Source organism: Neodiprion lecontei, chromosome 3 (assembly GCF_021901455.1).
Source record: "Neodiprion lecontei isolate iyNeoLeco1 chromosome 3, iyNeoLeco1.1, whole genome shotgun sequence".
NCBI lineage: Eukaryota > Metazoa > Arthropoda > Insecta > Hymenoptera > Diprionidae > Neodiprion > Neodiprion lecontei.
The window spans coordinates 21328267-21355713 of NC_060262.1; the positions used below are offsets into that span (position 1 = coordinate 21328267).

Sequence of the window (27447 nt, forward strand, 5' to 3'; positions counted from 1 at the left end):
CGAATACTTTTGCGAGGAGAGCAAATATTAACGAACCTCGTCCACAGATTTCAACTCACAAAGATAACGTGCAACGATAAGATCGGTTTGAATGAGACACGTGCAGTTTAATATTTGGCAAATACAGGTTTAATAATAAATTGCTCATTTACATGTTCACCAAATACATTTATAAATAAATAAAGCTATCATACAATGTAGTTTTGGCCGAAGTTCTCATGCGGGAATCAAGTTACGCAATCCACAACGCAGCTTTCACTCATGTCTAACAAAATTTATATACACAATTTTTTATGTCATGCTCCATCCAAACTGCGCAAATCTGAAAGCAGACTGACATTCCGATAATTTTATAACAAACCCCATGATGCTGCTCGAGTACCGATGTAGTGATTGGAATAATTTGAGTCTCTTTAAGCTCCATTCGATGTTTTTCGCCGTCACAGTAAACAGAGACTCTTTGAGTAGGGGAATCACGTTCACTTCACATGGCCTCCTTTTCTTTATCCGGTACCTCGGGAATTGGCTTCAGGGGTACTTCAGTGTATTTCTCTCGAGGAAGGAACCTAAAATTGAACAAAAATAAGAAAAGTAAGACGCAAGTTCAAGTACGATAGGGTAAGTAGCCCCACAAACCTCTGAACAATCGGAGCAAAGTGATCTCTGTTCAATTCATTGAGCTTTGATCGACCAGTGACAAAACTGGCAATAGTTCCGCTCACTACGACGACTGTGATTCCGATCAGTGAATAGTAAAGGAAAGAAATGGTATAAAGGATCATGGGTTTGTCTTCGGAATCGACGGGCGAAGCCGACGTCGACTCTGTCGAATGCGTCATGTTCGGTTGAATCGCGCAATTAGCTATCGAGGTTGGTAGTGACACGTAGGTGTCTTTCACTTTCTCGACTTGGGCGCCCACTATGATCCATGTTGAGGCGGTAAAGCCTATGATCCCCCCGATCACGGCACCCTTATAATTCGCCCATGGAACCATCATCCCAAGAACGTAGAAGCCCGTGATAGTTCCAGCCGTAACACCGGTCATGGTCGTAGACACCATGAATATGTCACCTAAGTGTTCTACGACGAAAACGAAGAAGATGCACAGGAATCCCAATAAAACGACGGTAACCTGTTTGCAGAAATCGATTTTTCAAGATCTCACTACGATTGCTCCCCCTCGGTTCCTCACCTTCATCACTTTTGTGGCCATTGCTTCTTTCTTTTCACTCTCCGGAATCCAGGGGGAGATGAAGTCTTCCCATATGGTTCCAGCTGCCGTGTTCAATCCACCGCTCATCGTTGATAAAGCAGAGCTCACAAGAGCGGATATGAAAAGGCCCGGCAGTCCAGGAATGTTTCCTGCGACGTCCATTACGTAATAGGGTAACATCTGGTCTGCCTTATCTACAATCTGGATCATGCTCAAAGATTATTTCATGATGCTGTTTGACATGTGACGTACTTCAGCCGAGGAATTGAACTCACGTTTGCTGTAACCGGGTCGCAATCGTGATATTTGGAAAACATTATCAGGCCAGTGGCGACGGATATCCACTTTGCAGTGACCAGTCCAACACACAGTACCCAGAGAGATCTGGAGTATCAAGATCTTAGTACCGTCGGACCACAGACGAGCTTGCGAAATGAAAATTTAGTATGAATAAAAACCTTACACTCTGGCTTCCGAAAGGGTTGGCACAGCAAGGAATCTCTGCATACTACTTTGATTGACACTGATGTTAGCAGCCCAAGATGTTGTCAGACCAAGAGATACCGCCCAGAAGCTACTTCGAACGAATGGACTGGGATTCATACTGTCGGAAAATTTGAACCGTTTTTAAAAGTTTTCATATTCCTTGGTTATTTTCTTAACAATTACTAACTAGTCTCGTTCTTACTCAAAAAATATCAGACGACCTCCTTCCCCGGATATCCGCCAGATCTCGCCAATGCCTCCAACGGAGATGATGCCCAAAGTAAGAACGATGAAAAGAGTGACAATAGTGACCGTGAACTGAATCGTATCAGTCCATACCACGGCTTTGAGTCCACCCTTGTGTGAGGAAGACATAAGTGGATTAATAAAACCGCTTGTACGTGCAGTTTCGATGTTACTGAAGCTTAAATTACAATTAATACTCACTACAGTTGTGTAGAAAATACAGACACCTCCTATAGCAGGAGCGACGTAATGCATATCAGAACCAGTCACCTGGGCAAAGGCCAGTGCGGGTCCATAGATAACGAGGGGCGTATGAAGGATCAAAGATATGGTATAGAGAACCGACGCAAACTGTCGAACAATCCTTCCAAACCTTAGTTCCAAGTACTCAAAGGTGCTGGTCAGCTGGAGCTTATGGAAGACCGGGAGGAAGATGTACGAGGTCAAAATGCACATGAAGATGGTGGTGAATATGCAGGCTGCGTACTGAGTCCCGTACTTGTAAACCTCAGAAGGGATTCCCAATAGGGTGATACCCGATACGTGACTGGAGGAAGAGACTTTTTGCAACAAATGGCTTGGACATATAATTATATTAATCTGATTTCCTTTCTTTTATTTGCATACTTATTGTCAACTGATCACTGTCTGTTGACCGTGTCTTCGAAATATGTATACTGACCCTGCAGTTATGCTCATGGCGACTGGAAAGTAGCTCATTGCTTTCCCGCCGAAGAGATATTCCTTCTTTGTGTCTTGCTTTTTGCTGAAGAATCCAAAGTAGACACCGACTGCGGCGCTGATGCTGAGCATCACGAAGAACAGAGTGTAGTCCATCCATCCGAAGGTTAGGTACGCGACAAACTTCTGGCTGGTGCCCACTAGAGAAGAATTATTGGTTGACATTTCTGGCTCTTTTCTCCTCCAATAAAAGGAGGCAGCAGCGTCGTGAAGCGTGTCTTGAACACTGGGCTGTGGATCTTTGAACTTTGATCAGAGTAATGATCCGACACGGAAAATGCGATCACCAATCTGAGTAGAGAACGTCTAGGAAGTTTGAGGAATACTGAAGGTAATCTAGCGATGGGGACTCGTGCGTGGAAGACACGATTCCACGTATATGTTCATGATTTACAATCGACAGATAAACGGACTCTGACGCCTTGAAATTTACAAACAAGTTCTACTGCGTGGTTGGAAGGTTTGAACTATCATATGCACCCAGAGATGAAATTTCCTTAGAAATGGTCATCCTTTTTGTCGTAGGTTCCGCAGCTAATTGTACATTTCAAGACTGCTTTCGGGATCTGTGCGTTGTTCATTTAGAAGAGAGATGCCACGATTTGCGGTATGCATCGGAGTGCCGAGATTTGTAAAGTGATACCGTTTCCTCGATTCTGCATCTCGCGAACCGTGCATTTCGTTATCTATAAATTGCGGAATTAACGACGCATCATGTTCCTACGTGTTGCATCAGGGTCTGCAATCCGGTAATGTCGTGAGTAGTCTAGTATCCGTGACCTTTCCTTCAAGCCAAGACAAACAGCCGTTAAAACCGCTGCAAAAACGCGGTTGGTGTATCAAAATTATCAACGTCAGGTAAAAATAAGCTATTTATGGTCAAAGCACATATTACCTAAATCAGAATCAGGCTTCTACGCGCGTATAAATTTGGCAACAACGACCTTGTGCTCCGATTAGCTGCGATGATTTGCTGCTCTGCCAACTTTATCTATTATCTTATATTTTCGTCACCTCATATTTACCTCAAGATATAAATCTGCCAATTAATTGTTCGTACAGTGATTCCTTGAATGAAACTACGATTCAATTGACGATTTTTAGGATTTAGAAAATGCATCAGAAAAATATGAACTCTCACTTCAGAATTTATTTCAATATTTACAGTCTTCCGTTTGCAGATGTGAAGCCGTGTAAGACATATTTACAATCTATTTACAAAACTTATTTCCTTTATCACGACTGGCATATAGCCAGACTGTTGATTCGAATTTTAAATTTCACTGGGTGTACGTCCCTACGTCACAACTATCGTCGTAACATTTTTCTAATTTTCTAATCTTAAATCATACTTATCAATTTAACCAATGTACATCTAACCAAGTAGTGATATGCCGATAGACAAATTATACTTTGTTTCTAGCATCTATCATATAATATTCATATATGATTATCATTTTTATAAACACCAATAATTGTATACCTAATTTCTTTTACAATAAGTGACTTTGAAATCGGTTTGCTGAGTTGTAATAGGCCGAATATACTAATTCTAAAAAAAAAATTCGCAACTGTTACTTTTACAATACAGTTAAGGTTATTCTAGCTAACTTATCCTAATATTCACAAAGATTCACAATTTATCGTACTATTACCGTATAACACTTTTTCCCCGTCATCTTTTTAACTACTCGATAAGCTTTCCAAGGAAAAATATCCACGCGCGTGATACATTATTTCTTTTACATCGCGTTCATTTCGTGTAAAAGATATACGACCAGTTGAGATACTCGCTACATTCACTATAGATATATATATGTATATATATATATATATATATCAGAATTATCTCGAAACCGTTTAACTAAAGTCAAAAAGATTCCGTCTATATAAAGTTTCACCCTAGTGTCGATATCTCATCAAAATGATGGAAACGTAAAATTCTTTCAAGCGTTTCCTTTTCATAAAGTTAAACGGAAGAATAATAATATTATATCTTATAAATTAATCTATTATAGGTTTGATTTTGATTGATTTTTCAGGTATAAGATATTGTGGTTCCTTAGATCCCAGACTTACAGCCGAGAAGTGAATTTATCAAGTCCATGTTCGTCACTCGTCGCCCGAAACTGGTACGAAAACCCTCCGCTCAGGTAAGTAGCCTTAGCATCGCTCTCAGAAAACTGAGAAGCAAGAGCGGAAGGACAGTGCCAGGTTGATTATGAGTGATCGCCGACGAGGGTGAGAAGAGCCCATACTTGAGCCCGACGATGGTTCTGAGATGAGCGCGAAGTCCGGAATTGTGAGAACTGGTGGGTCCGCACTGATAGAGCGGAGCGTTCCAGAGGCTGCTGTCCCTGGGCCCGAACAAGAGAGTGTATTCGCCGCTCCAGGTGACGCCGACGCGAGCCCTGAGTCCAAGGATAGCCGGCGCCTCGAGGGAGCGCGGTATGCAATCGGGGGGCCAGGTGGCGAGCCGGCCGCGGCCGCCGCAGCGAGCTACGACCCCTGGGTCACCGGGGACAAGAATGGACTCGGCGACGTGGAGGTCAAGCTCGGTGGTTCCGGTCGGAGTCGGTGGCGTCGGGGTGACAAAGACGCTGGGCGTCGTTTCTTCGTAGCGCTGGTTACCACGCAGCATGGCGGCGAAGGAGAGCGCCAGAGAGGGATGCGCGTCTTGAAGCAGATGGCGGTAGGAGTCGTCCTCATCAACGAGGCTGCGCTTGGAAAGGTGGGCCTCAGATTCGGGGACCTTCGGCGCGTCGGGCGACCGTGTGATGGCCTCCTGGATCTCGTCCATTGACGGGAGCATCTCATCCGCCGACACTTGCTCCCGTTTCGGGGCGTATATGTCCCATATGTTCTTCGCCAGCTCCGGAGTCATCCAGGGCACCACTTCTCGTCGGGCCCGATCTTCGAGGCGGTCCCCGTCCATCGCGAACTGCGGAGCTTCCGACTCCAGCTCTTCGTGGCGCCGTTGTCGCCCAGCCCGCTGAACGTAGCTTCCGGCCGCTGTCACTGCGTAGAGGAACGAGCTGCACTTCGGATCCCTAAAGTAGTCCCATTGCCCCGTCCACAGCTTGTCTCCCGGCCATACTCGAAATTGTCTCCTCACCCACAAGCCTCCCTCTTCGCTCTCGCAGCTCTTGCTCGTCCAGCTTCCACCCAGCAACGCTGGCAGTGCTGCGACCTCGTGGAGAACCGGAGGACTCGTCTCTGTTCCTCGGGATATCGCGTTGCACATTGGACACCCCGTTGTCTGGTGACAGAAAGAGAAATCATTTGAAATTGATCAATGTCACCTAAAAATGTATGACTGACTGCATCTTTTTCGACATGAGTGAATTTTTGTTCAATTTCTACTCACCGTGTCAGACCGCAGAAGCGCGGTTGACTGTAAAGCCGTGGGCCTGTGGGTGAAGCGAGTTTGAGTCGTGGGCGGAAGACCGCCAAATAGGAGTTCGACTCTTGGTCTGCCGACGGGCTTGTAATGGGTCGTTTTTGAGACCGAGGGTCTCTTCTGGACCCTGAGGAGTCGCAGTTCTCCAAACTCGAGGCCGAGTGTTTCGAGGCAGTCGATGCCGCGCCGATTCTGCGATGGCTGATGACCGTGAAGAGAGTTGTACCTGGGCCCTTCCCACAAGGGATTGGGAACGCGGTGATGAGGTTGTTCGTAGACGAGCTGAGGGACATACGGCCGCCATTTTGGCTGCGGCCCGCACGTTGAGTTCACCCTGAGTCCCAGTTTGTGGGCAACCTGCGACACAAGGAGTGATTTACCGCTCAGAGGTCTTGTTGATATAATTATAATCAGTGGCGTCGTGATAACAGTCCGTCTCGTACTTCGCTGTCAGTCAAACTCACGGTGTTTCTCTTTGGCACACAGTCGCTGGATCTGATTATCGTTCACGTTGGCAAATTGACGGCACCGTCTGGCTTCGCACCGCGCAAAATACGCCTCGTGATGTTAAAAAATAGGAGACTCAAAATCGTATCCATGCTTACCTGCCGATTTAGGGGGATCACGTGGACCGTGTCCAGCTGAAACCTAGCTTCTGTGGCTCCAGGAGTTAGAATGGACGCTGAGAGCAGCCGCAGCACACCTCTGGCTGTCACTGTGTGAGTGGCCACACTGCACGACTCTTCAGCGTAGTGGTGACGCAGCAGCAAAAATGTATCGTTCTCGTAGAAGGTGTACTTTCGGATCACGTACTCGGGTCCCGATCTCGTCTCGCACCTTTTGAACAAAAAACATGGAGTTTGAAAGGCTGTTAGAATTTTTGTTGTTCATTGGTAGCACTAAGTTTAAATTGTCAACTAGCAAGATATTCAGCCCAACAAAATGGCCAACGTTGTACTTCAGGCCACTTTGTTCTTAATAACTTAAGAGAAGATAAGAATCCTTCAACATATGTTCATCTTGCGGATTCTCCCTTGTTAAAATAGAAGCAAAGGACTCGGTACACTTCGGGAGTAAGAGTCTTGGAGCGTGAGTTGCCGTCGGGGCTCGTCAAGTAGGCACAAAGGGTCGCAGTTTCTTATAAGCACGCTACAACTGCTGTAAGTCGGTAACCTATGAAGTATCTGACTGTCTTTTTGTCAACAAAAATCGCTTCAAAAGTTTTTCCAACATTTCTGTCAATATGAAAGCACTGCCGATGTAATCAAACCTTTTTTTTCGCGTAATCATATACTTTTTGCAAAATTTTGATTGCATTTTTCTTCGGTTAATGTAACTATTATCAAATTGTTGGTGAAATGACTTTACTAGGTTTGCAGATTATGAATATCTTGAAAGAGACATGGTCAAAGATCTTACCGGCTGTGAGGAATGTCGAGTTGTTTTCGTTGTTAGCTTTGTTCAGGCTAAGATCTTTGTGATCGAACATTCTACGACCGAACTAAGCAGTTTTTTCAAAGAATATCCGTTCTAGAGCTACTCATTTTGGTATAATAATATATATAATTCAACGTCTCAAAGCTTTTCTGAGAAAAGTTTGATCATGGCTTTACAAAAAGGAGACGTGAAAATACAAATAGAAGTCGTCGAAGATCAAGACCGAGGGGTTGACTACCCTTAATATCTAGTGTACACTATTCATGAAATCTCATGAAATCCTTCAAAATTTCCGCAATCTTAGAAATCACATGGAATCCCTGAAATCCTATAAAATCCTTAAATCTTTGAAATCCTCTTAATTCTTTAAAACTATGAAAGGTAAAATCGTCTGAATGTATCTCTTTAAAATCACACGAAATCCCCCCTGCAATCCTTTGTAAATCATTGAAATCCTTTGAGATCTTGCAAGATTATCGGAAATTTCTGAAACATTATGAAATAGTTTGAGATACTGAAATCTTTTAAGTCCAATGAAATCGTAGGGAAATCTAATGAACTCATTTGGTTATCCAAAATTCTTCAAATCGTACCGAAGAAACGAATTTTGGGTATGCAAAGAATTCTAAAGATGGTTCAATAAAAACTCACCCCTGTGATAGCCAAGTGGCGTGCAATCTCAACGGGGTGGAATCACCAGCGGTCGCAAAATCGGAGACGACGGTTTCTCTGAAGAAGGCCTGGCACTGGTCTCCGCCTCGTTCGGGGCCCCAAACCATGCCGAGGGACGGACCTGGAAGACAAACGGTAATAAAAAGGACATGCATATAGTGTCATACTTAGCCTTACGGGGTTATAGCGCTCCGGTATCGAAGGGGCGCATCCTGGGCTTTCGGATCTCGTGTCCGAGGTATAAAACCCAGCAGGTACCAGAGCAGCCCACCCGCTGAGGCCCCGCTCCGACGAGGGGTTCGAGAGTTTTAGGGTCTGACAGATTCCGAAAGATAAATTTATTCGATGATTCTAAGTCCCCCGCCACTATTGGACTGCCTATGCGCCTGGCCCGGGATCGGGGCCCCCGTAAAACCTCGTCGTAGCGACAACCCGAGATCTGGCTGGATAAAATATCCGAAATACTTACCAGTCAGAATCCGACCGACACAATCGGTAGAAACGTTCAACCACTCAAGCATTTCCCTGAAAATCTGTTCGCAGATGTGTTGTGCAGAAAAAAGGACTCTACGCTCACAAATTTTATTGGTATTTAAAAAAGTACATTCATAAAAGAATGCCTTGTAATCTTTTAACATTTTTTAATAACATCATAACGGCTTTATTTTAATTGTTTTGCATCGACGTTGAGATGTTCTGGAGGTTTTCTAATTTTTCATGATAACGGATTTCTTAGATCTCGATGTGATACAAATAATTGAAATGATTTTTAGGGTGAACTTGGAATCGGTAATTTCATTTGTGAAAGGGAATATTCAGACGACAATTAGAAATTTTCACTTCACTAGTTTAACTGAACCTCGGTGAAATAAATTTGTGATTTACATTTATGCGTCTTATTTGTTTTTTTTTTCTAGTAATGGTTGTAAAAGTTTCACCCCAGAATCGGATAAAAGTGTATAATTATCTAAACAATTTTCTCAAGGGAATAGAATAAGTATTCCTACATTTTAATGAATGAGAATTTAAATTCAAAGTTTTCCTTTCAAAATTTTTGGTACACGTCGTTCGTTCAATCCGCTGACTCAATTTGCGGGATTCGTGCGTCAAGGCTCTGGACAGTTGGGTAAACTCTGACCTGGTACGAAATTCGTTCGAGGATTGATCACTGACACTGAACAGTAAACCCGACTCTACGATTCTTGGGGTAGCGGGACCCGCATGCCTCGTTCTTGGGTTTCAAGGGCTTTTTACCCTCTTCATCCTCCACCCTCGCCCACCACGCAGTCTTCGAGAATGATGTTATGTTTTAAACATATGCGGACGTCTGCGTGGGTATGCAAGGAAAAAGGCCGAGGGTTTAGCCACGCGATGGATGCTTGAAATCTTATAAAAACATGCAACTCGCTCCGTGAACAGTCTGCCGCGTTTGCTACTTGTCGCCCGTTTTTGAACCCTGCAGCTTGACGATGAGTCGGTATTTTTCAAATACATACTTATGTGAAGGAATTTGTTATTATCAATTACGACGTGCTGCCAAAAATAACGACAAATTCATTTCACTTCAAAATCTACACATTTCGTACGATTGTTTGGAAATTTGATAGTGATCATAGTGATTTGTAGATTTAGATGAAAATGAAATTTCACTGATACTCTCTTTTATCAAATAATCAAATACACCTTTGTTTATGGAAAATTTTGATTTTCTACTAATCAGTATCACAATACCGTCAATACCGTGATTCAACAGGCAAAAATCTAAATGAAATCTTGAATAATTACACCTGTAAATTGAGTCGTACTTCATCCGTTCGATTAGTAAAAATCCATTCCGTAAACCACATAAAAAAATGTACAATCAACTTATTAAACTAAAAAAGTAGAGTAAACCTCAGAAACTGATTTTGCGTTGCAATTACCAAAAAAGGATCGACAATAGCGCAAAATGGTTACGCGTACCTCGTTTTTCGTAATTTCAACAATATTCGAACAAGTTTTTCAACGTTACCTATTTTATTGAATTTTTCTAGTTACTCTAACAAATTAAATTTTTCTCAGTGTATTACGAAAATTTGTCACTTGATTAACCCGTGATTGTTAGCATCGATCAGTTCACAAATGCCCGATCATACCCGCATGCACCGCACTTAAGCGTTCGTCCGTGAAAGAAATTCCCACGTTCGGTGGGCGCCACGCGGCGATACGTTGTCTCAGCTGATTGCTAATCTTCGCATTTCGTATTCTGCCCAACTTGACCCGGCTAACGACGACTGCAACGTCAACAGTCGAGGTTGAAGGGGGTGCAGCCTCCGTGGTCGTGCAGCAATGCATCCCGCGGCGCTTATAAACTTAAATTAAACGATTCCAAGCGGTGAAATTGAACAAAGCTTCGCATGAACCCCCGCGTCGTTTTCCCATTTCCATACCTCTTTCCCCCACGGTATGATAGTTGATTCTTAAAAAAGGCGCCGCAATCGCGTGGATAAAGCATTACAGTTACCAAAGCTCAGCGATTTTAAGCAGGTTTATTCTCTTTGATTATGACGATACAAAAGATCAAAAGCGATTTTGGTTTCGTTGCCCAGTTATTATAACAAGAATTGATTTTTCGAATCATTCATATTTTGGAGAGCTTGAGTTTGTTAATACATCAAAATCGAAAGTCGGGTTTCAAGTTTAATACGTTGCAAACGAAATTTCGAAATTTTTTCGAAATCTTGCGGTGAAATTTTATCGAAATTTTTATCACCACCTTGTGTTAATCAATGTATTATATAGTAACAATAAACCAATTAGTTGAATTGATTCGGACGGTTAAAGAATATTCACTTACAATTGGAAAATTACACGAGGAAATGTATAACAATCTCTAAATAAACGCTAATGATCTTGTCACTCACCGATAAGGAGAATCCCAAGGTGGATGATCAGGGCGACGGCCATGGCGTTGTATTAATATTCTTCGAGATGTTATTGCAACAAAAATTCAGCTAAGGATGCTTCTCCATCGTCATTTTCGACTCTCGTGTGCAACGACGCAGGACTGTTCGTCTTCCCTGTCACTTCAGCCAAAGTTTAGTTAAAACTTCTCTCAGAGCCGACCTACCCCACGCTTATATAAACTCTCGTCCCCACCGAGGCTCCTAGTGAATTCAGCGTCGGACCCAAGGGCCCAGAGCCCATGCAGGGGCGCCGAGTCTCGGGCCCCCTGCTGGTCCCGCTGTGAACATCGAGCGACAGGCCCATTCCCCACCTGCACAAATTTATGTCCACCGTACGTACACAACCATTGAGTTTCCTGTGCCGCTATCTCGGCAATAAATCTCTGGGGGTCCAGTGAAATCCGAAAACTGGCTTTGAAAAACTGAAGGCTTTGATAACTACGGTATATGTCCAGTCGAATTTACCGAAAATGTGTTGGTTTAGAGAAAAATGGAAACTTTTCAGTAATTTTATTACGAGGAAAATCTCTTTTTAGAAAATACACAAGTATTAAACTTTAGAATTTAAAACAAAAACTTTTATCCTTTGTTTTGAATTGCTTTAAAATAGCTAAAAATGTAGTAAGTTCAATGACAACGTTGAACTGGTTATTGAAAAAAATCTGTTGCAGTGGCTTTGAAAAAAATAGTCTTTTGAATAAAATGAGTCATCGTAGAGTGAAATCGGACAAACCTACTAAATTTTCAACCATGTTTGAAGCAATTTGAAACGTAGCACCGATTTCTAAGCACTTGTTGATTACGTAGATATTTACTATCATTGCATTTTCAAAAAAATTGCCGTAGCTTGGGAATATAATAATTTGAGGAATGGTATGGAATTCTTACCCACTTTCTTAATAAACCCCTGTGGATAGAACAACTGATAGAAAGCGACGATGGGATAGGACTGGTCGACAGAACTTTCGGCGATTCTCGGTAGGCCTCTACTTTTTCTACCTAGGGACAGAATTGCGATGAATGCCGGTGCACTAAGTTTCATGGGGAAAATGCAGGATAGATCCCGAACCCTGAGGACAAGGGCGCATTATTGTTCCGGTGAGCGGTATTGTCGGAGGGCAACTGGAGTTTCGAATTTTAACTTGGTTCGAGACTCGGGATTCTGACGCGTCAATGGACGCGATTGAGAAATCTCTCTTGGGTGGCCCCCGGCCCGCTTCTATGGACCAGGAAAGAAGAAAATCCCGATACCTTACGCCAACATCTGCTCAACGCTGCACGCCGAATTTAACGGTCGTTTGGGAAAAATAATTCATTCGGCTTACTATGTGCACGAGGCAATGTGTGAATCGCGAGGGGGACGAAGGTTGTGATCATTCAATTTGCGGTCGATCCTAGATCTCAATTCGTCCCTGACGCGCTAATTTCGTTTGATACTCTGAAAATCGCACAGCTCTCAAGAAACGTTTAATTCATGACTAAAGTTGTGTAACTGATCACATTAATTTTCAAGTTAACTTTGAATAGCTGATATTCAAATGAGCAGATTCGCAAATCAACGATTGAACGGCTAGAAAATACTTGCTTTATCTTCATTCTACACTTTAAAATTTTACGAGATGTCTACAAATGTTTAAACTATGACACCTTCGACAGGCAACAGAATCCTCCACGAGCCTACACTTTTCATGTTGTTATCATGTTATTCACTATCGAAAACACAAGAAAAACTAAGCGCTTTTACATTCAACTGCACTCTTGCAGGTATCGCCGGAATGAAAAACATAATGCCGTCACTTTACTTACTTTTTTCAGTTTTGAGAGACTTTGTTTCGAGTAAAATTAGTGTAACGTTGAGCGTTTATAGACCAATCTTCGAATCTGAAAGCTTAAAATAAAGTTAAAACTAGCATCTTTCATGTGTATAGAATTGTTGTTTATTTGCAAATCCTCCCGTATCTATAACAATTATTTAAAACTATTTCTAAAATAAATCGCGAAAGGATAATCATTACCCTTAAATTTATATTCACGGAATAGTCGTAATGTTTTTCTCCAACGGTTTAGTATCCAAGGCCTGCTCCAAAGCGTAAATAGAGTTCCCAATTTCCGAGCCGATATACCTTTATGTTTACATTAGTATATTGTAAGAGGGCAGTAGGTGCCCGGATTAACTGTTTACAAATATATCAGAGCGCCTCACGTTCTTACTTCGCCAGTATAGTCACAGCCGTGGCCGAGCTGATTTGTATCCGCATTTAGCGATAGAAATAAACGTTCTGTTCTCGTTGAAGTATTTAACACGAAAATTGCACTAAAATAAAGTCGGCGCACGCGCACAGTTGAAATTGTATATTTTATGCACACGGGCTTTCTTTAGCGGACGCGTACTTTCCAACAACTGAATTTTACGCTCTGTGTCATTGAGCGTAACTTACCTAACAACGATGTTACGCGCTGTTAGTGGCACCTTTGTTGCTTCTCAAATCGAAGTACCAAAGCAGGTGTTGGAAAAAATACCGTGGGTAATACGTGCGGGTGAGCGATATCTAACTCGAGTGATTACAGAACTCGTCTTCGCCTCGTGCCGCCAACTTTGCACTCGTATTCGTCTGAACGTAGCACTTACCTTTGCGGCTCAAGATACAAACTTTACACTCATCAAAAATTGCCCACTCTCCACACTTGTAACACAATACGCTATTTTACAATTTGTCTTGTTAGTCTTGAATTCAGTTTTTTCGTGTCTAGTGCGATGATTATATGTAAAAAGCACGGATGAAGTCTTTAGTGACTTGAGAGACAAAAGGCAAAGAGTTTCACTCTGTGATCAAGCTAATGATAAAAATAGAAGCAATTAATCCAATTGCGAGTTGTTCAAGGATCTCGGATTTTGTGATTAATTCCGATACCACAATGACGAACGTTTTCGCAGGTTTGAATGGTAAATCGAGCAGGCGGGTCTTGACGCCAGGTAGGAAATCGTGGTCTGCGTACCTCGCCTCTTATTACTAGCCGACGGGTAAGACCAACTTGTGTTATGCAGGTGTCGTCGGGCGTGAAATATCTTCTTCGAAAGTATCGTTTTTAAAGATACGAAAATACAGGTGTACGTGCCGAAGTAAGCAGGGACAGATAAGATAGAGAGACTTGGAGAATTTTCGTGGTGACGATTTTGGTCTTTTGAAACCGGCTGGAGACACCCGAAGCTTCTTGGAAGTAACAAGAAAAACCTGCATTAGCATCAAGGTTGAAAGTGCGTCGTTTGACGAGAATCTCATAGAACCAGTGAGGATCACGGATGGCCATCAAAGTGGATGATTTTCTTCAATGGTCACTGCAGTGACCATTAGGCAGCTTACAATGGTTGAAACGGTTGGCTGGCTGCTTCGTTGAACGAAATTCTCCGCATGCTAACTCACAGCCGTGAGGAGAATTCGCATCTCGACTTGAAGAAGCGTGTGACGCACGTGCTTACACAGCAGTGATCAGAAAAATCATTAAACTGCAGGTTTCAAGAAATTGCTGCGACGTGGATGCGTTGAAATGATCGAAGAATACTAAGTTTTGCCGCGTGAAGAACGATTCTCAGTTTCCGCAATCATTGTTGCACTTCTTTTCGCCACGAACAGAGCAAGAAAATAACGATGGCGCATGCGCACAATGGAGCGTGGAAATACGAGAATTAACATACTCGGCCTTCGAAACGTGAAAATATTGATTACGTTGAGGAGAAATTGCGGACTCGTGAGTTTGGATCGCCACACGTTTGCCGCGCGCAAAATTTTTAAAATTGCTGTCAATAATGAACAGTGCTGTCAGACTTAAGACAGTATTAACCGTCTCATTGGAATGTTGTCAATACAAAAGTATTATACTTTTGAATTTAAAGTCAGATTTTTAATAAGCCATTATGTATTTTCATTTCTGCTGTTTCTCTGCAACGAACTCAGAACGATCCACCAAGCATTTTAAATTGCGCAACAGCACCTAATATCTGCAATCCTAACGGTTGGAAACACATTTTAATACGTCTCCACCGGCATTATCATCGGAAGAACATCACACTGACAGTGAGTAACAATGAAGAAAGACAGGTTAATTTTGAAAATGATTGAACATATACCTGTTATAAACCATTTATGGGTGACATTACACTCAACGTCACTCGATAAAGTATTCACGACTGCATAATCGATAAATAAATTTCGAAAACAGAAGTCGGCGGAGTTCATTGCGTGGCGTGCTGCGAACGAGGCGAACAGAGCCACGCGTGGCAACACAAAATTGCCAACTGTCAGTCGAGTTGTTGCGTGTTACCACGGGGATAATCGATCATTCGGAACGGCGAAGGTATCGGCGCAACGTTCAAGCGGTTGTTTGCGATTACTTCAGTCAACGGCGATTAGTTGGTAAGGTCTCGACAGTGAACGTAGCAGGGTTTCCGACATCAAGGGTGAGAGAGTGCATCAGATGTTGTAACCATGCAGAAGGTTTTCTTCAAGTCGGGTTTGCCACTGGCCGGTAATATGAACGACGCAACGCGAGAACGGGAATCACGTTCACGTATCCCGGTACGATAGCGATTCGAAAAACTGTGAACAATTGAATAAAACGGATAACAATGTTCGGGTTACGTTCAGTGTGCATTCAGTTTCGTAAATTGTGGCATCGGATAGTTCCTGAGCAAGCGGAAAACGACATCTGGAATGGAAAACACTTCCGGCGGTAAGTAACACAGACGTAATTTGGTAATTGTGATGTCCTAATGATGTTTTAAAACTCGTTATAACCCCCCCTCCCCGATTAGTTTCGATGCATCACAAGTTTTGTTTGTTTATTCTGATTCTGAATAATTGGTTAGAGCTAGATAAAATTGCTGTTAAGATATTTCAGACACCTACGTTGGGAAGAATCTTCTTTATGTTCTTCTTTACTGACGTTAAAACTTACCAGTACGGAATTCCCTTTCTTACCGGCCGCGAAGGGCTGAGTGAAATTGCAGACAACCGGATATTCAGATATGTAGAGTGGGTTGCCGAATGTCAGGCGAAGCGGTATTAACGTAGCGAGCGCCTCGCCGCTGTGGTTATTAAGGCGCAATTCTTTAAATATTGATTGAGGAAAGACGGGGATATTGCTAGAGACAGCGCTCACTGACTCGGCTGGGGAGAGCGAGATGAGAAGGTGGCTAACGATAAGGAGAAGGAGGAGCGGGAGATGAGGGAACCACCGGGAAGGGGGCGAAGAGGGGGGGAGAGAAGAGAAGAGAGAACCGTGTATTATATATGATGGGTGCGGCCGTCTCTATGGATTTTTTTAACCTCCCCCCAACATTATACATGCAGCCGATTACTTTTTTATGCTCCTTACTTTTTGCTTATCTTCGAGCTTTCGTTTCTCTTCTGTACCTCGATTCTTAATTGCAAATACGCTGGAGTGACTTGTGTGTTATAGGTACATGTGCTAAAAATTTTATTAACGGCTGGTCACAGTCAAGTTTATATATGCTTGGCCATTTTTCTTCTCATCTCTCAGCTCTCATCGTGATTGAGAACGAAATTGATATATCCCGATTGTAATTATTCTTCGTCGTTAAATGGTGTTTTTATTTATAAATTTTTCTTATTCGGGTTATTAGGAAGTGGACAAAGAAAGTTACAACGATGTAATAGCAAGGTTTTAAACCTATAACAGTTGTACTTAAAATTTGTTGCGTTACATTTAATTGCACACCACACTATACCGATCATCCTACATAGTCGCACATCTGTCGTACATAGTCGGGGTTAACTTTTGCTCATTTAGATGACGAGATATATTTATCTCAGTAATACGAAACTATTGCCAAGTGACATGAAGAGGTTTTGTACAAAAATGCAAGGATTTCATCAGTATTTTAACAATTGGTTTACTCTCTGACTTTCCGTTCGCGAATATATCCGCCGGTTAAAATTTTTTTCCTTACACTTTTCTCGTTACATCCGAAATTGGACTGTCTGAAACAGCCAAGAGAATCGGTACGGATACCAGAGTTTAAAGATTTATAAAATCCTCTCAAATATTACACTATTCTTTTATTTCGTTCCAGGTACCCGCAATTATACCCATTTTGGTTTATGATTTATTTACAATTCACCATACAGTATAGAATGTCTCGTTAGTGAGCGATGATCAAATTCTTAACTTTGTAAATTAGCACGAATATAATCGTTTCATACGATACAAACATTTATTGTATAATCGATTGAGAAAGGAAGCTGATTCCATTCGTTCTGCCTGTCCATTTTTTTTTCTCTCGTGAACACACACTGAGAAAAATTTCATTTGTTACAGTATCTAGAACAATTCAGTAAAATAGGTATCGTAAAAAAACTGTTTGAATGTTGTTGGAATTACGAAAAACAAGGTACGCGTAACCATTTTGCGCTATCGTCGATCCTTTTTTGGTAATTGTAACGCAAAATTAGTTTGTTCGGTATACTGTAATTTTTTAGTTAATGAAGGCTTTAACGTCAATTTATCATTGCACAAGCATTCAATTTTCGCAACAGTTGCAAGAAAATATAGCAACAGTGATCGTAATAAAAAAGAATAGTAACGGATACTAGACTTTCCGATAACAGCTAGAAAACTAATTTGCATTTTTTACCTACAACTATGTTCTTCAATTGTGGTAAAAAATGAAAAATAGTTAAGGACTGGGTAACCGGAACTAAAAATTTCTCTCAGTGCATGCATCGTACACTTTAGAATACTCGTACAAAGCTAGGAAACCCATCTTTGCACAATGAAAATGTTATAAAATCACAATCGTACTCTTTATTCGTGCAAAATATACATATAATTCATTTTTTAACTTATCGCACATTTTTTATTGTATTTTACACAATTCGTCGTTACATCATATCAGGATACAGACTGAATATCAACACGATGCAGCAGGCTGTAGCAGTGACCGAAAATTATAAAAACATGTGTGTACAAAAATACGTATGCATCGTCGTCGCCATGTTGCGGCTACCTTAAAGGCCAAAGCGCGAGACGCGCGAAATGTCGCCGGCTTTTGTTTTGCCTTTAGCGCCAAACCCGCCTCCCTTAAGCCGCGTTCTTTCTGCCCCCTCTCTCTCTTCCTCCCCTCTCTAACCGTCCGACTTTCCTTTTCTTCTCTCCTTCTCTTCCTCCTTTCACATCGAAGACGTCGCTCTTTCGACTAAGGAAAAAAACGTAAGAGAAAGACGCGAGCATAATAAGGTTGCGAATAAGGGAGGGTACGGGGGGGGGAGGAGGGGGGTAGAGCCGCGACAAACCCCTATGGATTTTTTTTTCCCACCGCTCCGGCACCCGACTCTGCATCCCCCGTCCGACCGGGTCGTCGGCTTAAAAAATCCACCCCCCACCCCCCCAATCAGAATTCTGTCGGTCCGTTCGCGCTCACCCCAACGATTTGTTGGCCGCGGCTGTTTAATTGCGATATCGAGTTTGTTTTTCTCCTTGGGAATCTCCCCCCCCCCCCCCCCCCCCCCCCGCCCCTCACCACCCCCTCCCTTATAACCCACACTCTACCCTCTCGCTTATGCATATTATACGTATTATATGTTACCCCAGGTTTTTTTTTTTTTTTATCGCGCTGTTGGCGGTGTTGTTCCATTCTATTTTACTAATTTTTTATTATTTTTTTTTTATTTTTTTTACTTTTACTTCTTCTCTTTTTTAGCCACCCTTCAACCCCTCGTTGCTGTTTTTTCGCAATTTTTTCAAGCCGCTCTACATGTACCCGCGATTCATCTCACGGGTTGGTAATTATGTGGGCGCGCCGGACCAAACAAGGGGTGTTCCAACGTGCTGCATGTGGCTTTCGCCGCGAAAAAGGAGATGCGAGCTGCGAGAGTGAGAGAGACGGATGCAAAAAAAAAAAACAAAAAAACTGGGCAAAAAACGCAAAGGAACACGCTTAGCATAATTACCATATTTAAGTCTAACAGTAGGGATTGTTTTTTTTGTTTTTTTTTTTTTCACCCGCTCAGGATGAGGCGCGGCGTTAGCCTTGCGGAGTATTTATATTGCGCTGAGGAAGGGGGTAAAAAGGGCGCGTGCCCGGCTTGTTTGCACATACGCGTATCCGGAGACAATTATATCAGGCCACTGAAGACCGCGACGAAAAAAACTGAGGTACGATCATAGGGGGAAAGGGAAATATGGAAGTAAAAAACGTTTGGAGAGAGAAAATGAAATGTACACGAATGATTGCAGGTAAAGGATGAAAGATACGCGTGCATGATGTGTGTATAGAGGCAAATTATTATACGCCCAATTGCTGTAATTGCTTTGTTTAGAGGGCAGAGTATATACTTCTGATTTAGGCACAATGGGCTTGAACCTGAACAACCTGAGAGTGAAATAATCATCTAATGGGATATGGAGTATTAAATTTCATTTCATTCGCGTACCTGTAGTTTTGCAATTCTATGTATTTGAGATCATTTTTACGCGAAAAAGAGAGTAAGAAATTTATAAAATCAGGAATAATGTATAAATCTAAACAATCAAACACGTAGCCTTGGAGGATTTTGTCCCACTGAAATTGAACTGAAGTTACACTTAAATTTCACTTCGATTGCACTTTGATTTGACAGTTGGTTGAGAATTTTTTGCACTGTAGTTTTACCGCAATTGCGTTAAAAGTATGACAAATCCCAACGGAGAATAACTGAAATAAAAATTTCCAAACCTACTAAAATTACACTGAATTGTAAATTCATACTTATAACTGAAATCACACTTGAAAGATACTAATATTAAATGGTGAGGAAATACTATATTTAAAAAAAATCTTATCAGTGATACCAAAGTGGACTTTCGAGTATAATTTTGGTAAAACCGCAGTGAAAAATTTTATAATTACACCGAAGAATTGAGTGAAGATTGAGTGATTACCTGGAATATCACTTCAATATCATTGATTTTAGGATCCACTGAAAAAACACTCTAATAACACGATGGGACCGAATCCGCCAGGGAGAAAAACAAATACGACGCATTTTTGAAATTATATTATATTTTATTATTTTTATTATATTTTATTTATTATAGCTGTTATTTCCGTGAAATTTTTCAGACATTTATATTTACGTTACCGTCTGTGAGAGGAAATTTCGTAGCGTTTAAGAAATATTCATTTTTATTCACTCGACAGCAGCGATACTGAGACAAGGCTTGAGAAATTCACCGTTATCCAATAGATACTTCTTCCTATTTAACTTATAAAGCAAATCTCGCTCCACGCTGATTTTCAAAATATACAATTTAAAACAAAAGTTTGAGTGAAGAAAGCTTCTGATGGAATTGAGTAAATATTGTCTTTCACTGAGAAAAGCATCTTGTCATAATAAATAAATATATTTCGTTGACTATTTTCAGGAACCATTTTTTAACTGTTAAAAAACTTATTAAAGTCTAATAAATATGTGTGCTGTTAGAACTACAATCGAAATTTTGTAGCATTTTAGGCAAATAGAATATCAACCTCACCCTAAAGTACGTCTAATATTGAAAACATTATACTCTAAAATTGTGGCAGATAAAGCGAGAATTAGTTCAAATTTTTGTTTCCTTATCAAAAAAGTAGCACTAATTGTAAGGAATATCAAACCGTGTTGTCCCAAATGAATATTTATCAACAGCTGACGAATCTTGTTTGAGGATTAGAAGTTCATAAACCCAGCAATCGCACGTTCCAAGCACGTTGTTTATATTTCACAAGCAGTTCGTAGGCCAAGCGGTTGATTTATAATAAAAGCCGGTAATGTTACGGAGCAGATATTGAAATCTTGGAACTTACCCGAGCTTCTTCCGACACTTAAATGTTAGTGCGTTGTGTTTTTATTCCTAAATTTCTGATCCGGATATGCGAAATTATGTTTAGGGTTAGGTGCGTGCGATATAAGATTTATTTCCGACTATTTCGGAGACATTCGGACGTTCGTTTCACCGATTCGATCCAAACTCACGGTACTTAATGTTCATGTCCCAAGAACGACGTGAACTTTTCGATCGTTCCAGAGTGACTCGGTTTGGAAAAAGTGACAGTGGCTGTATCCGTAGTACGGTAATTACGCAACAAGTATGTAAGTTTGACGTCACTTAATACGATTTTAAATAAAATGGATGATAGATTAACGATTAATGTATATTCATTCGGTATCAATGTTTGAGTAGTTTAACATTGTGCTCGATTGATTTCTATAACAGGATACCGCTTTTAAAGAAATAGATGACTTGTTAAGTATTAACAAATCTTCGTTTCACGCAAAGAAGTATATATACAAATCCGCGATTCCTTATCTATAACTAAATATTCATTTCGCCATATTAAAGTATACGATTTTTTAACAGTAAATAAATCCTCTTCACTATAACAAGACTGTCTTCTCAGTGTAGAAGAATTCGAGTAAAAATTTTTCTCCACATAGCTATGATATAAGAAATTGATAATTAGTAGAGCTTGATCTGCGTTCGTTGAATTATGAATTTTTTCATCTTCTTCTCTTTTACACGGCGAGTTGATTTGACTGAAAAATATATCATATTATTACAGCCTTCGTGAATTGTTTATAGAAAGTTTGAAACACTCAATCAATATCAAATGTGCACTCGAGTCTCTAAACAAGAATCGCAGTAAAATCGAGAAACTAATTTTAATTTCAACATTTTCCTCTCGTGTGACAACACGTAGGTAAGGTATAAAATAAAAATAAAAAAAAAAAAACGAGAAATAACAGCGTTGGCTATTGATACTACGAGTCTAGGGATCGTGTTACAAATGGGCGCAGGCATCAGATGGCGAGATTAATCAGGATCCTCCTACTAGCTCATAAATTAGAATTCAGAAAATGAGCGTAAAAATAATGGAGAAAGGCCACGAGATCCACGATCCCTCGTGCCGGAACTAATAGTTTTTTTCCTCTCCTCTCTTTCCCTTCTCTCTCTCTCTCTCTTTATCTCCTCCAGCATCACGACCACCAAGCCACATCATCACACGATTCTCGTAATCCTTACTTTACACATTCTTCCCTGATGCTTTGTGTTGAATTTCCTCGTTATAGTATAGCGCGAACCGATTGGTTCGATAGGCATCGTGGACTCATTTATATACCATAGGTGTATGGCATATGTATCGACGTGTTTGGCTGACACGGGAAAATCGGCAGATGTTTGAGTTTTTTGCGCCTGCAGTCACCGTTATGAGGAAAAAGGGAAAAAAGGCGGACAAAAAATTACGGAAAATAACGGGAATCGGTAGAAAATGAATACTGTTTTTTGTTTTTTTTTTTAACAATTTTTAAACCCGGTAATCGTAATTTACTCACGTTTTCTCTCGGACCGGTGAAACCTTTTTGCCCCACACTTGAAAACTTGGCCTGTATTCGTCGACGCATCCTCTCTTGTAGATGTTTAGCGACGATGACGCGACACCGCGGGTACAACATTCGGGTTAGGCTGGATTCGAATTTGCCAGATCGATGAGCTCGTAACCTTTTACGCTCGGGACACACGAACGTTATTCCCTTTTTGTTCGTGTATAATAGTACGAGGTTGAAAAAATTCCACTCACGAAATTGGCAGAGACAATTTTTCTCCCACTTCTATTTCTTTCGCGAATCCTCGTTAACGCGAACTCTTGTTTCATGTTTATGCGTGTGCTTTTGTAAAGACTAATTGTTCTAAGAGTGCTTCGCAGAGCTGATGTAAAAAAAAATTCAAATCACCGATACGTTTTATTGGTATTCTATACTCACTTTTTTTTTTATCAATTGCGAAAAGTTACGTATATAGGTATAAAGGAAAGAGCTGAGATCGATGAAAAATTATTAGATTTTGAAAGGGTTGAGGAAATTTCAGAGATTTACACCTACTAACGGAATATGTTGCAATGGACGCTTGAAGAACGCATTTTTAAAACAAATTCCACAATTTATGCATTGGCTCCAAATCTTAAATAAAGTATACAAAACTACGACAAAACTTGGAAATTTCATTTCGGAAAACCTTTGAATTTGCCACTTTGAACTTCTTAATAGTATAATATGAAAATCTTAAACTATCCTCGATTATTACGAAAGACATTCCTTTACAATTGGATCGTTGTATGATAAAAAAACAAAAAAAAAAAAAAAAAAAAACAACGTACTAATTTTTCTCCAACTACCCTAAAATACAAGAAAGAAAAGAATAATAAAAAACACTGACTTTGTGGAACTTTGACTCGAAACGTGACTATTCAATGCCGATCAGCTACGTTTCGCTTGATACGTATAGGTATTACATACACAATAAATCTTCCATTATGCTGACGTAGCGCGGATGCTTTGACCTCGACGACTTATCCGCGTTATCCATGTACAAAGTAAAAGTGGACAACAAAGCGGTGGTCAGCGTATTACACACGGGCATTACACTATCCGTGTAATCCTGCATATCGGTGGTGTGTGACAAACGTAATTGGCGTATGATAATCTAAATTTCACCGTTCACGTTTCCCGTTACTGTTTTTTTTTTTTTTTTGTTTTTCCTCTCTCTACTTTTTTCACGTTCTTTGTAGATAATCATTTTTTACCCTCGCAGTTTCTCTTTTCCCTCCAAAGCGCGTAATCCCTCTCGGTGAACACGGATGCGGGATAGAAAAACGCAGAGGAACCGCGATCCGGGCGTAACAAGCGGCCGACCGTGATCGTTCGATCCTTCTCAGCCGCAGCGTGGATCGCTCCTCTGCCCTCTACCTTATATTTCTATGTGTCCTCGACTACCTAGAACTACTCCAACCCCCCTGTGCGAGAGCGGAAAAAGGGGGATAAAAAAATATAAAAAAAAAAAACAGGCTTGGGGCACGCGCTTGAATCCTGGGGTACGCAGCGCGGCAACCCCGACCTACATAATCTGTGAGCGAAGGGTATGAGAAACCCCCCGGGTGGAAAAAAAAACCGCGCTTGTTTGCCGCACGAGAATTAGCTTCTCGAAATATTTATGCATGTGTCTTGAAAAAATTTTAATTGAAATTGAAAAACAAAAAAACAGCTTTCTCAGTAACCCGGATAAGGTTCGTTGCATCATTTTTCATGTTCAATTTTAAATTTCAATTTGTTTGGGAAAATAAATCCGGAAAGAATGAGAATGAGAAAAAAATTTAAAAAAAAAAAAAACAAAAAACAAGTCACCGCGCGATTTCACTTTCCATATTATTTTCTATCCCGGTGTTTTTTTTTTTTTTTTTTTTTTTGCGCTGTCGAATCGCTCACGGAATATTTTTTTATCTCAGCGGTCAGTATTTCATTTTGGCGCGAAAATTTGATTCCTCGTCAGACTGATTTTGATGAAATGACGATTCTTGTCAATTATTATCAACGTGCAGCAAATAGAAAGAATTGAGTACCTGCAAGTTACGTGAACTCAAAACCTATGATCTTCATCTTGCGGATTTCGATTTGATGAAAAATTCGTAGTTACACTTTGCCAAGAAACTATTGCAAACCAAAATTCGCAACATTTCAGACGCAACATCAGCGCCGGATATAACGGCGGGTAAACCTCCCCGTTAGAAACATTCTATCAAATGGAATCAATTTTTTATTTTTTTCTTCTCTTTTGGTCCCGGCACGATATCCATTTTTTGTGAAAATAACGATCGATCGAACATTAATTTTCGATCGAGGGTAGTTTTTATACCTCGCTGGCGTCGAGAACGGGGGAACCACCGTTCGCTTTTTTATACGGAGGGGTTTTTTCTTTTTTTCTTATTCCATACGAGGGGGGCAGGGAATTTTTTTTTATAACGGGGGTCCCGACACGACTGGGGTGGGTAGGGTGTCTGTGTACTTTTTTTTTTGTTCCTCCTATTTTTTTCATATTCATTTCTGAGGGTAGGCCAGCATCTGTACCCCGTAAGCTCTCTCTCTCTCCTTTTTTTTTTTTTTTTCTCTCTTCCTCTCTCTCTTTCTCTCTGCCGTAATCGGGGGATGGCGAATTTTTCAGTCAGTCACTCACCTGGCCCACATCGAAGTAGAGTCCACAAGTCCCCCGCCAGGCTATCCATCGAAAAACACGCTGTATTAGACGAAAAATTTTTCCTCATTCTGTGAAACGTGTAGTCCGCTGCGGGAGGATAATCGGATGTCCGATCGTTGTAATCGCCCGATTTTGTGAACTTGCCCGCTTAATCTTATATCTGTAGCAGTGCTTAATGCGTGTGGATGGCCGGAAGTTTCCTTACGTTGTACCCCGGTGTTTGAAAATTGTGTGACAAGTGATTGGGAAAACAATTGAATCGATGTTTTATAAAATGATAAAGAGAAATTTAAACTATTAATCTCGACGTAACTTATAAATCAAATATCATAAGTAGGTGATTCAACGACGAGTAAAATGAACGAAGTGATACAAAAGCTTGGCACAACATTTCGAGTGTGACTAAAAATATCAGTATAATCGAAAAAAAAAAAAAACTGAACAAATAATTTATCGGTGTTGTTCGACAAGCTTATACTTTTCATACTCATGACATTAACGTACAATTAATTATACGTGCATAGTCACATTTTTTTAATCTCAGAAGAAAATAAATTAATTGAACGCAAACTGTTTTAGGAAATAAACTGAGTATCAAAAATCTCGCTCACCAGTGCAACCAATTCTCTATACACGTAATTAAAATTCAATTCCATTTCAGCAATTAATTTATTTTCTAATTATTATCTTCTTCTGGAAATTTATTTTTTTACGCGTTTCTTCTGCCGTCTTGACATTCCCAAGTATGACGAACGGAATTAGGGCTTTTAATTAAATACCGAGACCGCAAATTATATCTTCACCATGGCAAATTATAAAGTATATTATACATATTATAAGTATATTAAATAAGGAGAAAAAAAATTAATTTACGAAGGTAGACTTGGTCTTTGGCGGGGAGGAGCGGACGGTGTAGGGGGAGGGGGGATGGAGTAATTTTAATTACATTCATTACATTACACGCTGTCATTTAAACAAGGTAGCGATGGGGAAGATCCGAGGTATATGGAAGCTTGTTTATTATCAAGAGACTTGAAAGTTAATTTATAAGTAAACTGCCCGGCTACCCAGCTTACATTGCAAAAATCCAGGTTCTCTGCAGAATAAGTTGGCGAGACGACGCGGCGCGGCAGGGCTAATTTAGTGTAATTTTTCAAAACTCGCTTCTCTCCCTTATCTAAAAGCCGCGTGTACGCGGACTTACACCAAATTGCTGGCTGCTAACGCGATTCAGTCGGCCCCTGATGAGTGGAAAGAGAAAAGGAGAGGAAGAGAGATAGAGACAGAAGGAGAGAGAGAGAGAGAGAGAGAGGAATGAAAGGGATAAGAAGACTACGAAAATAAGTGCAAAAACTGAATGAAATAAGACAAAGTTGAACGACAAAAAGAGTAAAAAAAAGAAAATTGAAAAGAAAGGAAATGAAGGGACGAGGGAAAGGGAGTAAAAGAGACAGAGAGAGAGAAAGGTCTCTGAAGAAATTCATGCTTGAGCAAAAGAGTGGAACAGAAAAAGCGGGAAAGAAATATGTGTGCTGGCAAAACAAAACAAAAAGAAAAGGGGAAGAGAACAGACAAAATAAGAAATGGAAAAATTGCGATAATAATAATCCTCGGGGAAAATTCACCCACAAATACGCATTTTTGCCACTTATGAACAGAAATTTATCTCTCTGCGGCATTCTTTGTAACAAATTATGCCGTTTAAATGGTATGGGATGCTATGGTGAATAATTACTTATAATGATGACATTTTGGTGTCTTGAAATTAACACGTGCTTGCGTACAATTTCTCAAATTTCTCACGAAATGTGACAGGATACGGTTATTATTTAACAGGAATTTCCAAATTACAATCAGTTATAAGAATGTAAACATCTGAAGATACTGTCGTTTTTGTAGAATGAGGTGCATTCAATTTTATCAATTCAAATTCGGAGATTCATCTACTTAAAGAATTCCACTTAGTCATCTTCAGAACAACTGACGAAATGATATTAATGATATGGCAAAATTGTCGAAAATTTAATAATTTTCACGCATATTTACATGTGTCGAACGGACCTTAAAGAGACATTGCGAAACAAGCGGCAACGTAAATGCGCCAAAATGAAACCCGAGATAATCGTATAAATGATAAATAATTGCTGGTTAATTCGAATATTCACTTCTATATCTGCAGTTGAATTTATTCAACCTTTTTTCTTCACCTCTAGTGCATATGAGCTACATTTTTCGACCCACAAAA

General features: G+C 40.6%; 2 protein-coding genes and 1 long non-coding RNA gene across 3 annotated transcripts in view; 1 reads left to right on the forward strand and 2 right to left on the reverse strand.

Annotated features, from left to right (window-relative positions):
• Positions 1 to 106: 106 nt before the first annotated feature.
• LOC107223349 (sodium-coupled monocarboxylate transporter 1) lies at positions 107 to 3011 on the reverse strand. Its single transcript, XM_015663014.2, has 8 exons — positions 2629 to 3011; positions 2148 to 2493; positions 1903 to 2057; positions 1678 to 1818; positions 1490 to 1598; positions 1194 to 1415; positions 637 to 1133; positions 107 to 566 (listed from the first exon to the last, which is right to left on the reverse strand). Exons 1-8 carry the CDS (start codon positions 2850 to 2852, stop codon positions 485 to 487), a joined length of 1776 nt encoding a protein of 591 aa, XP_015518500.1. The 5' UTR covers positions 2853 to 3011; the 3' UTR covers positions 107 to 484.
• Positions 3012 to 4836: 1825 nt separating this feature from the next.
• On the reverse strand, positions 4837 to 8717 carry LOC107223325. Its single transcript, XM_015662978.2, has 5 exons — positions 8666 to 8717; positions 8176 to 8317; positions 6693 to 6924; positions 6055 to 6444; positions 4837 to 5946 (listed from the first exon to the last, which is right to left on the reverse strand). The coding sequence occupies exons 1-5, from the start codon at positions 8715 to 8717 to the stop codon at positions 4837 to 4839; spliced, it is 1926 nt and encodes a 641-aa protein (XP_015518464.1).
• A 6194-nt stretch (positions 8718 to 14911) lies between these two features.
• The window catches only part of LOC124293543, an 87182-nt gene continuing 74646 nt past the window's right edge, over positions 14912 to 27447 (forward strand). Inside the window, exon 1 of the long non-coding RNA XR_006903388.1 lies at positions 14912 to 15869. This is a non-coding gene — a long non-coding RNA (uncharacterized LOC124293543). The remainder of the gene's footprint in view (positions 15870 to 27447) is intronic.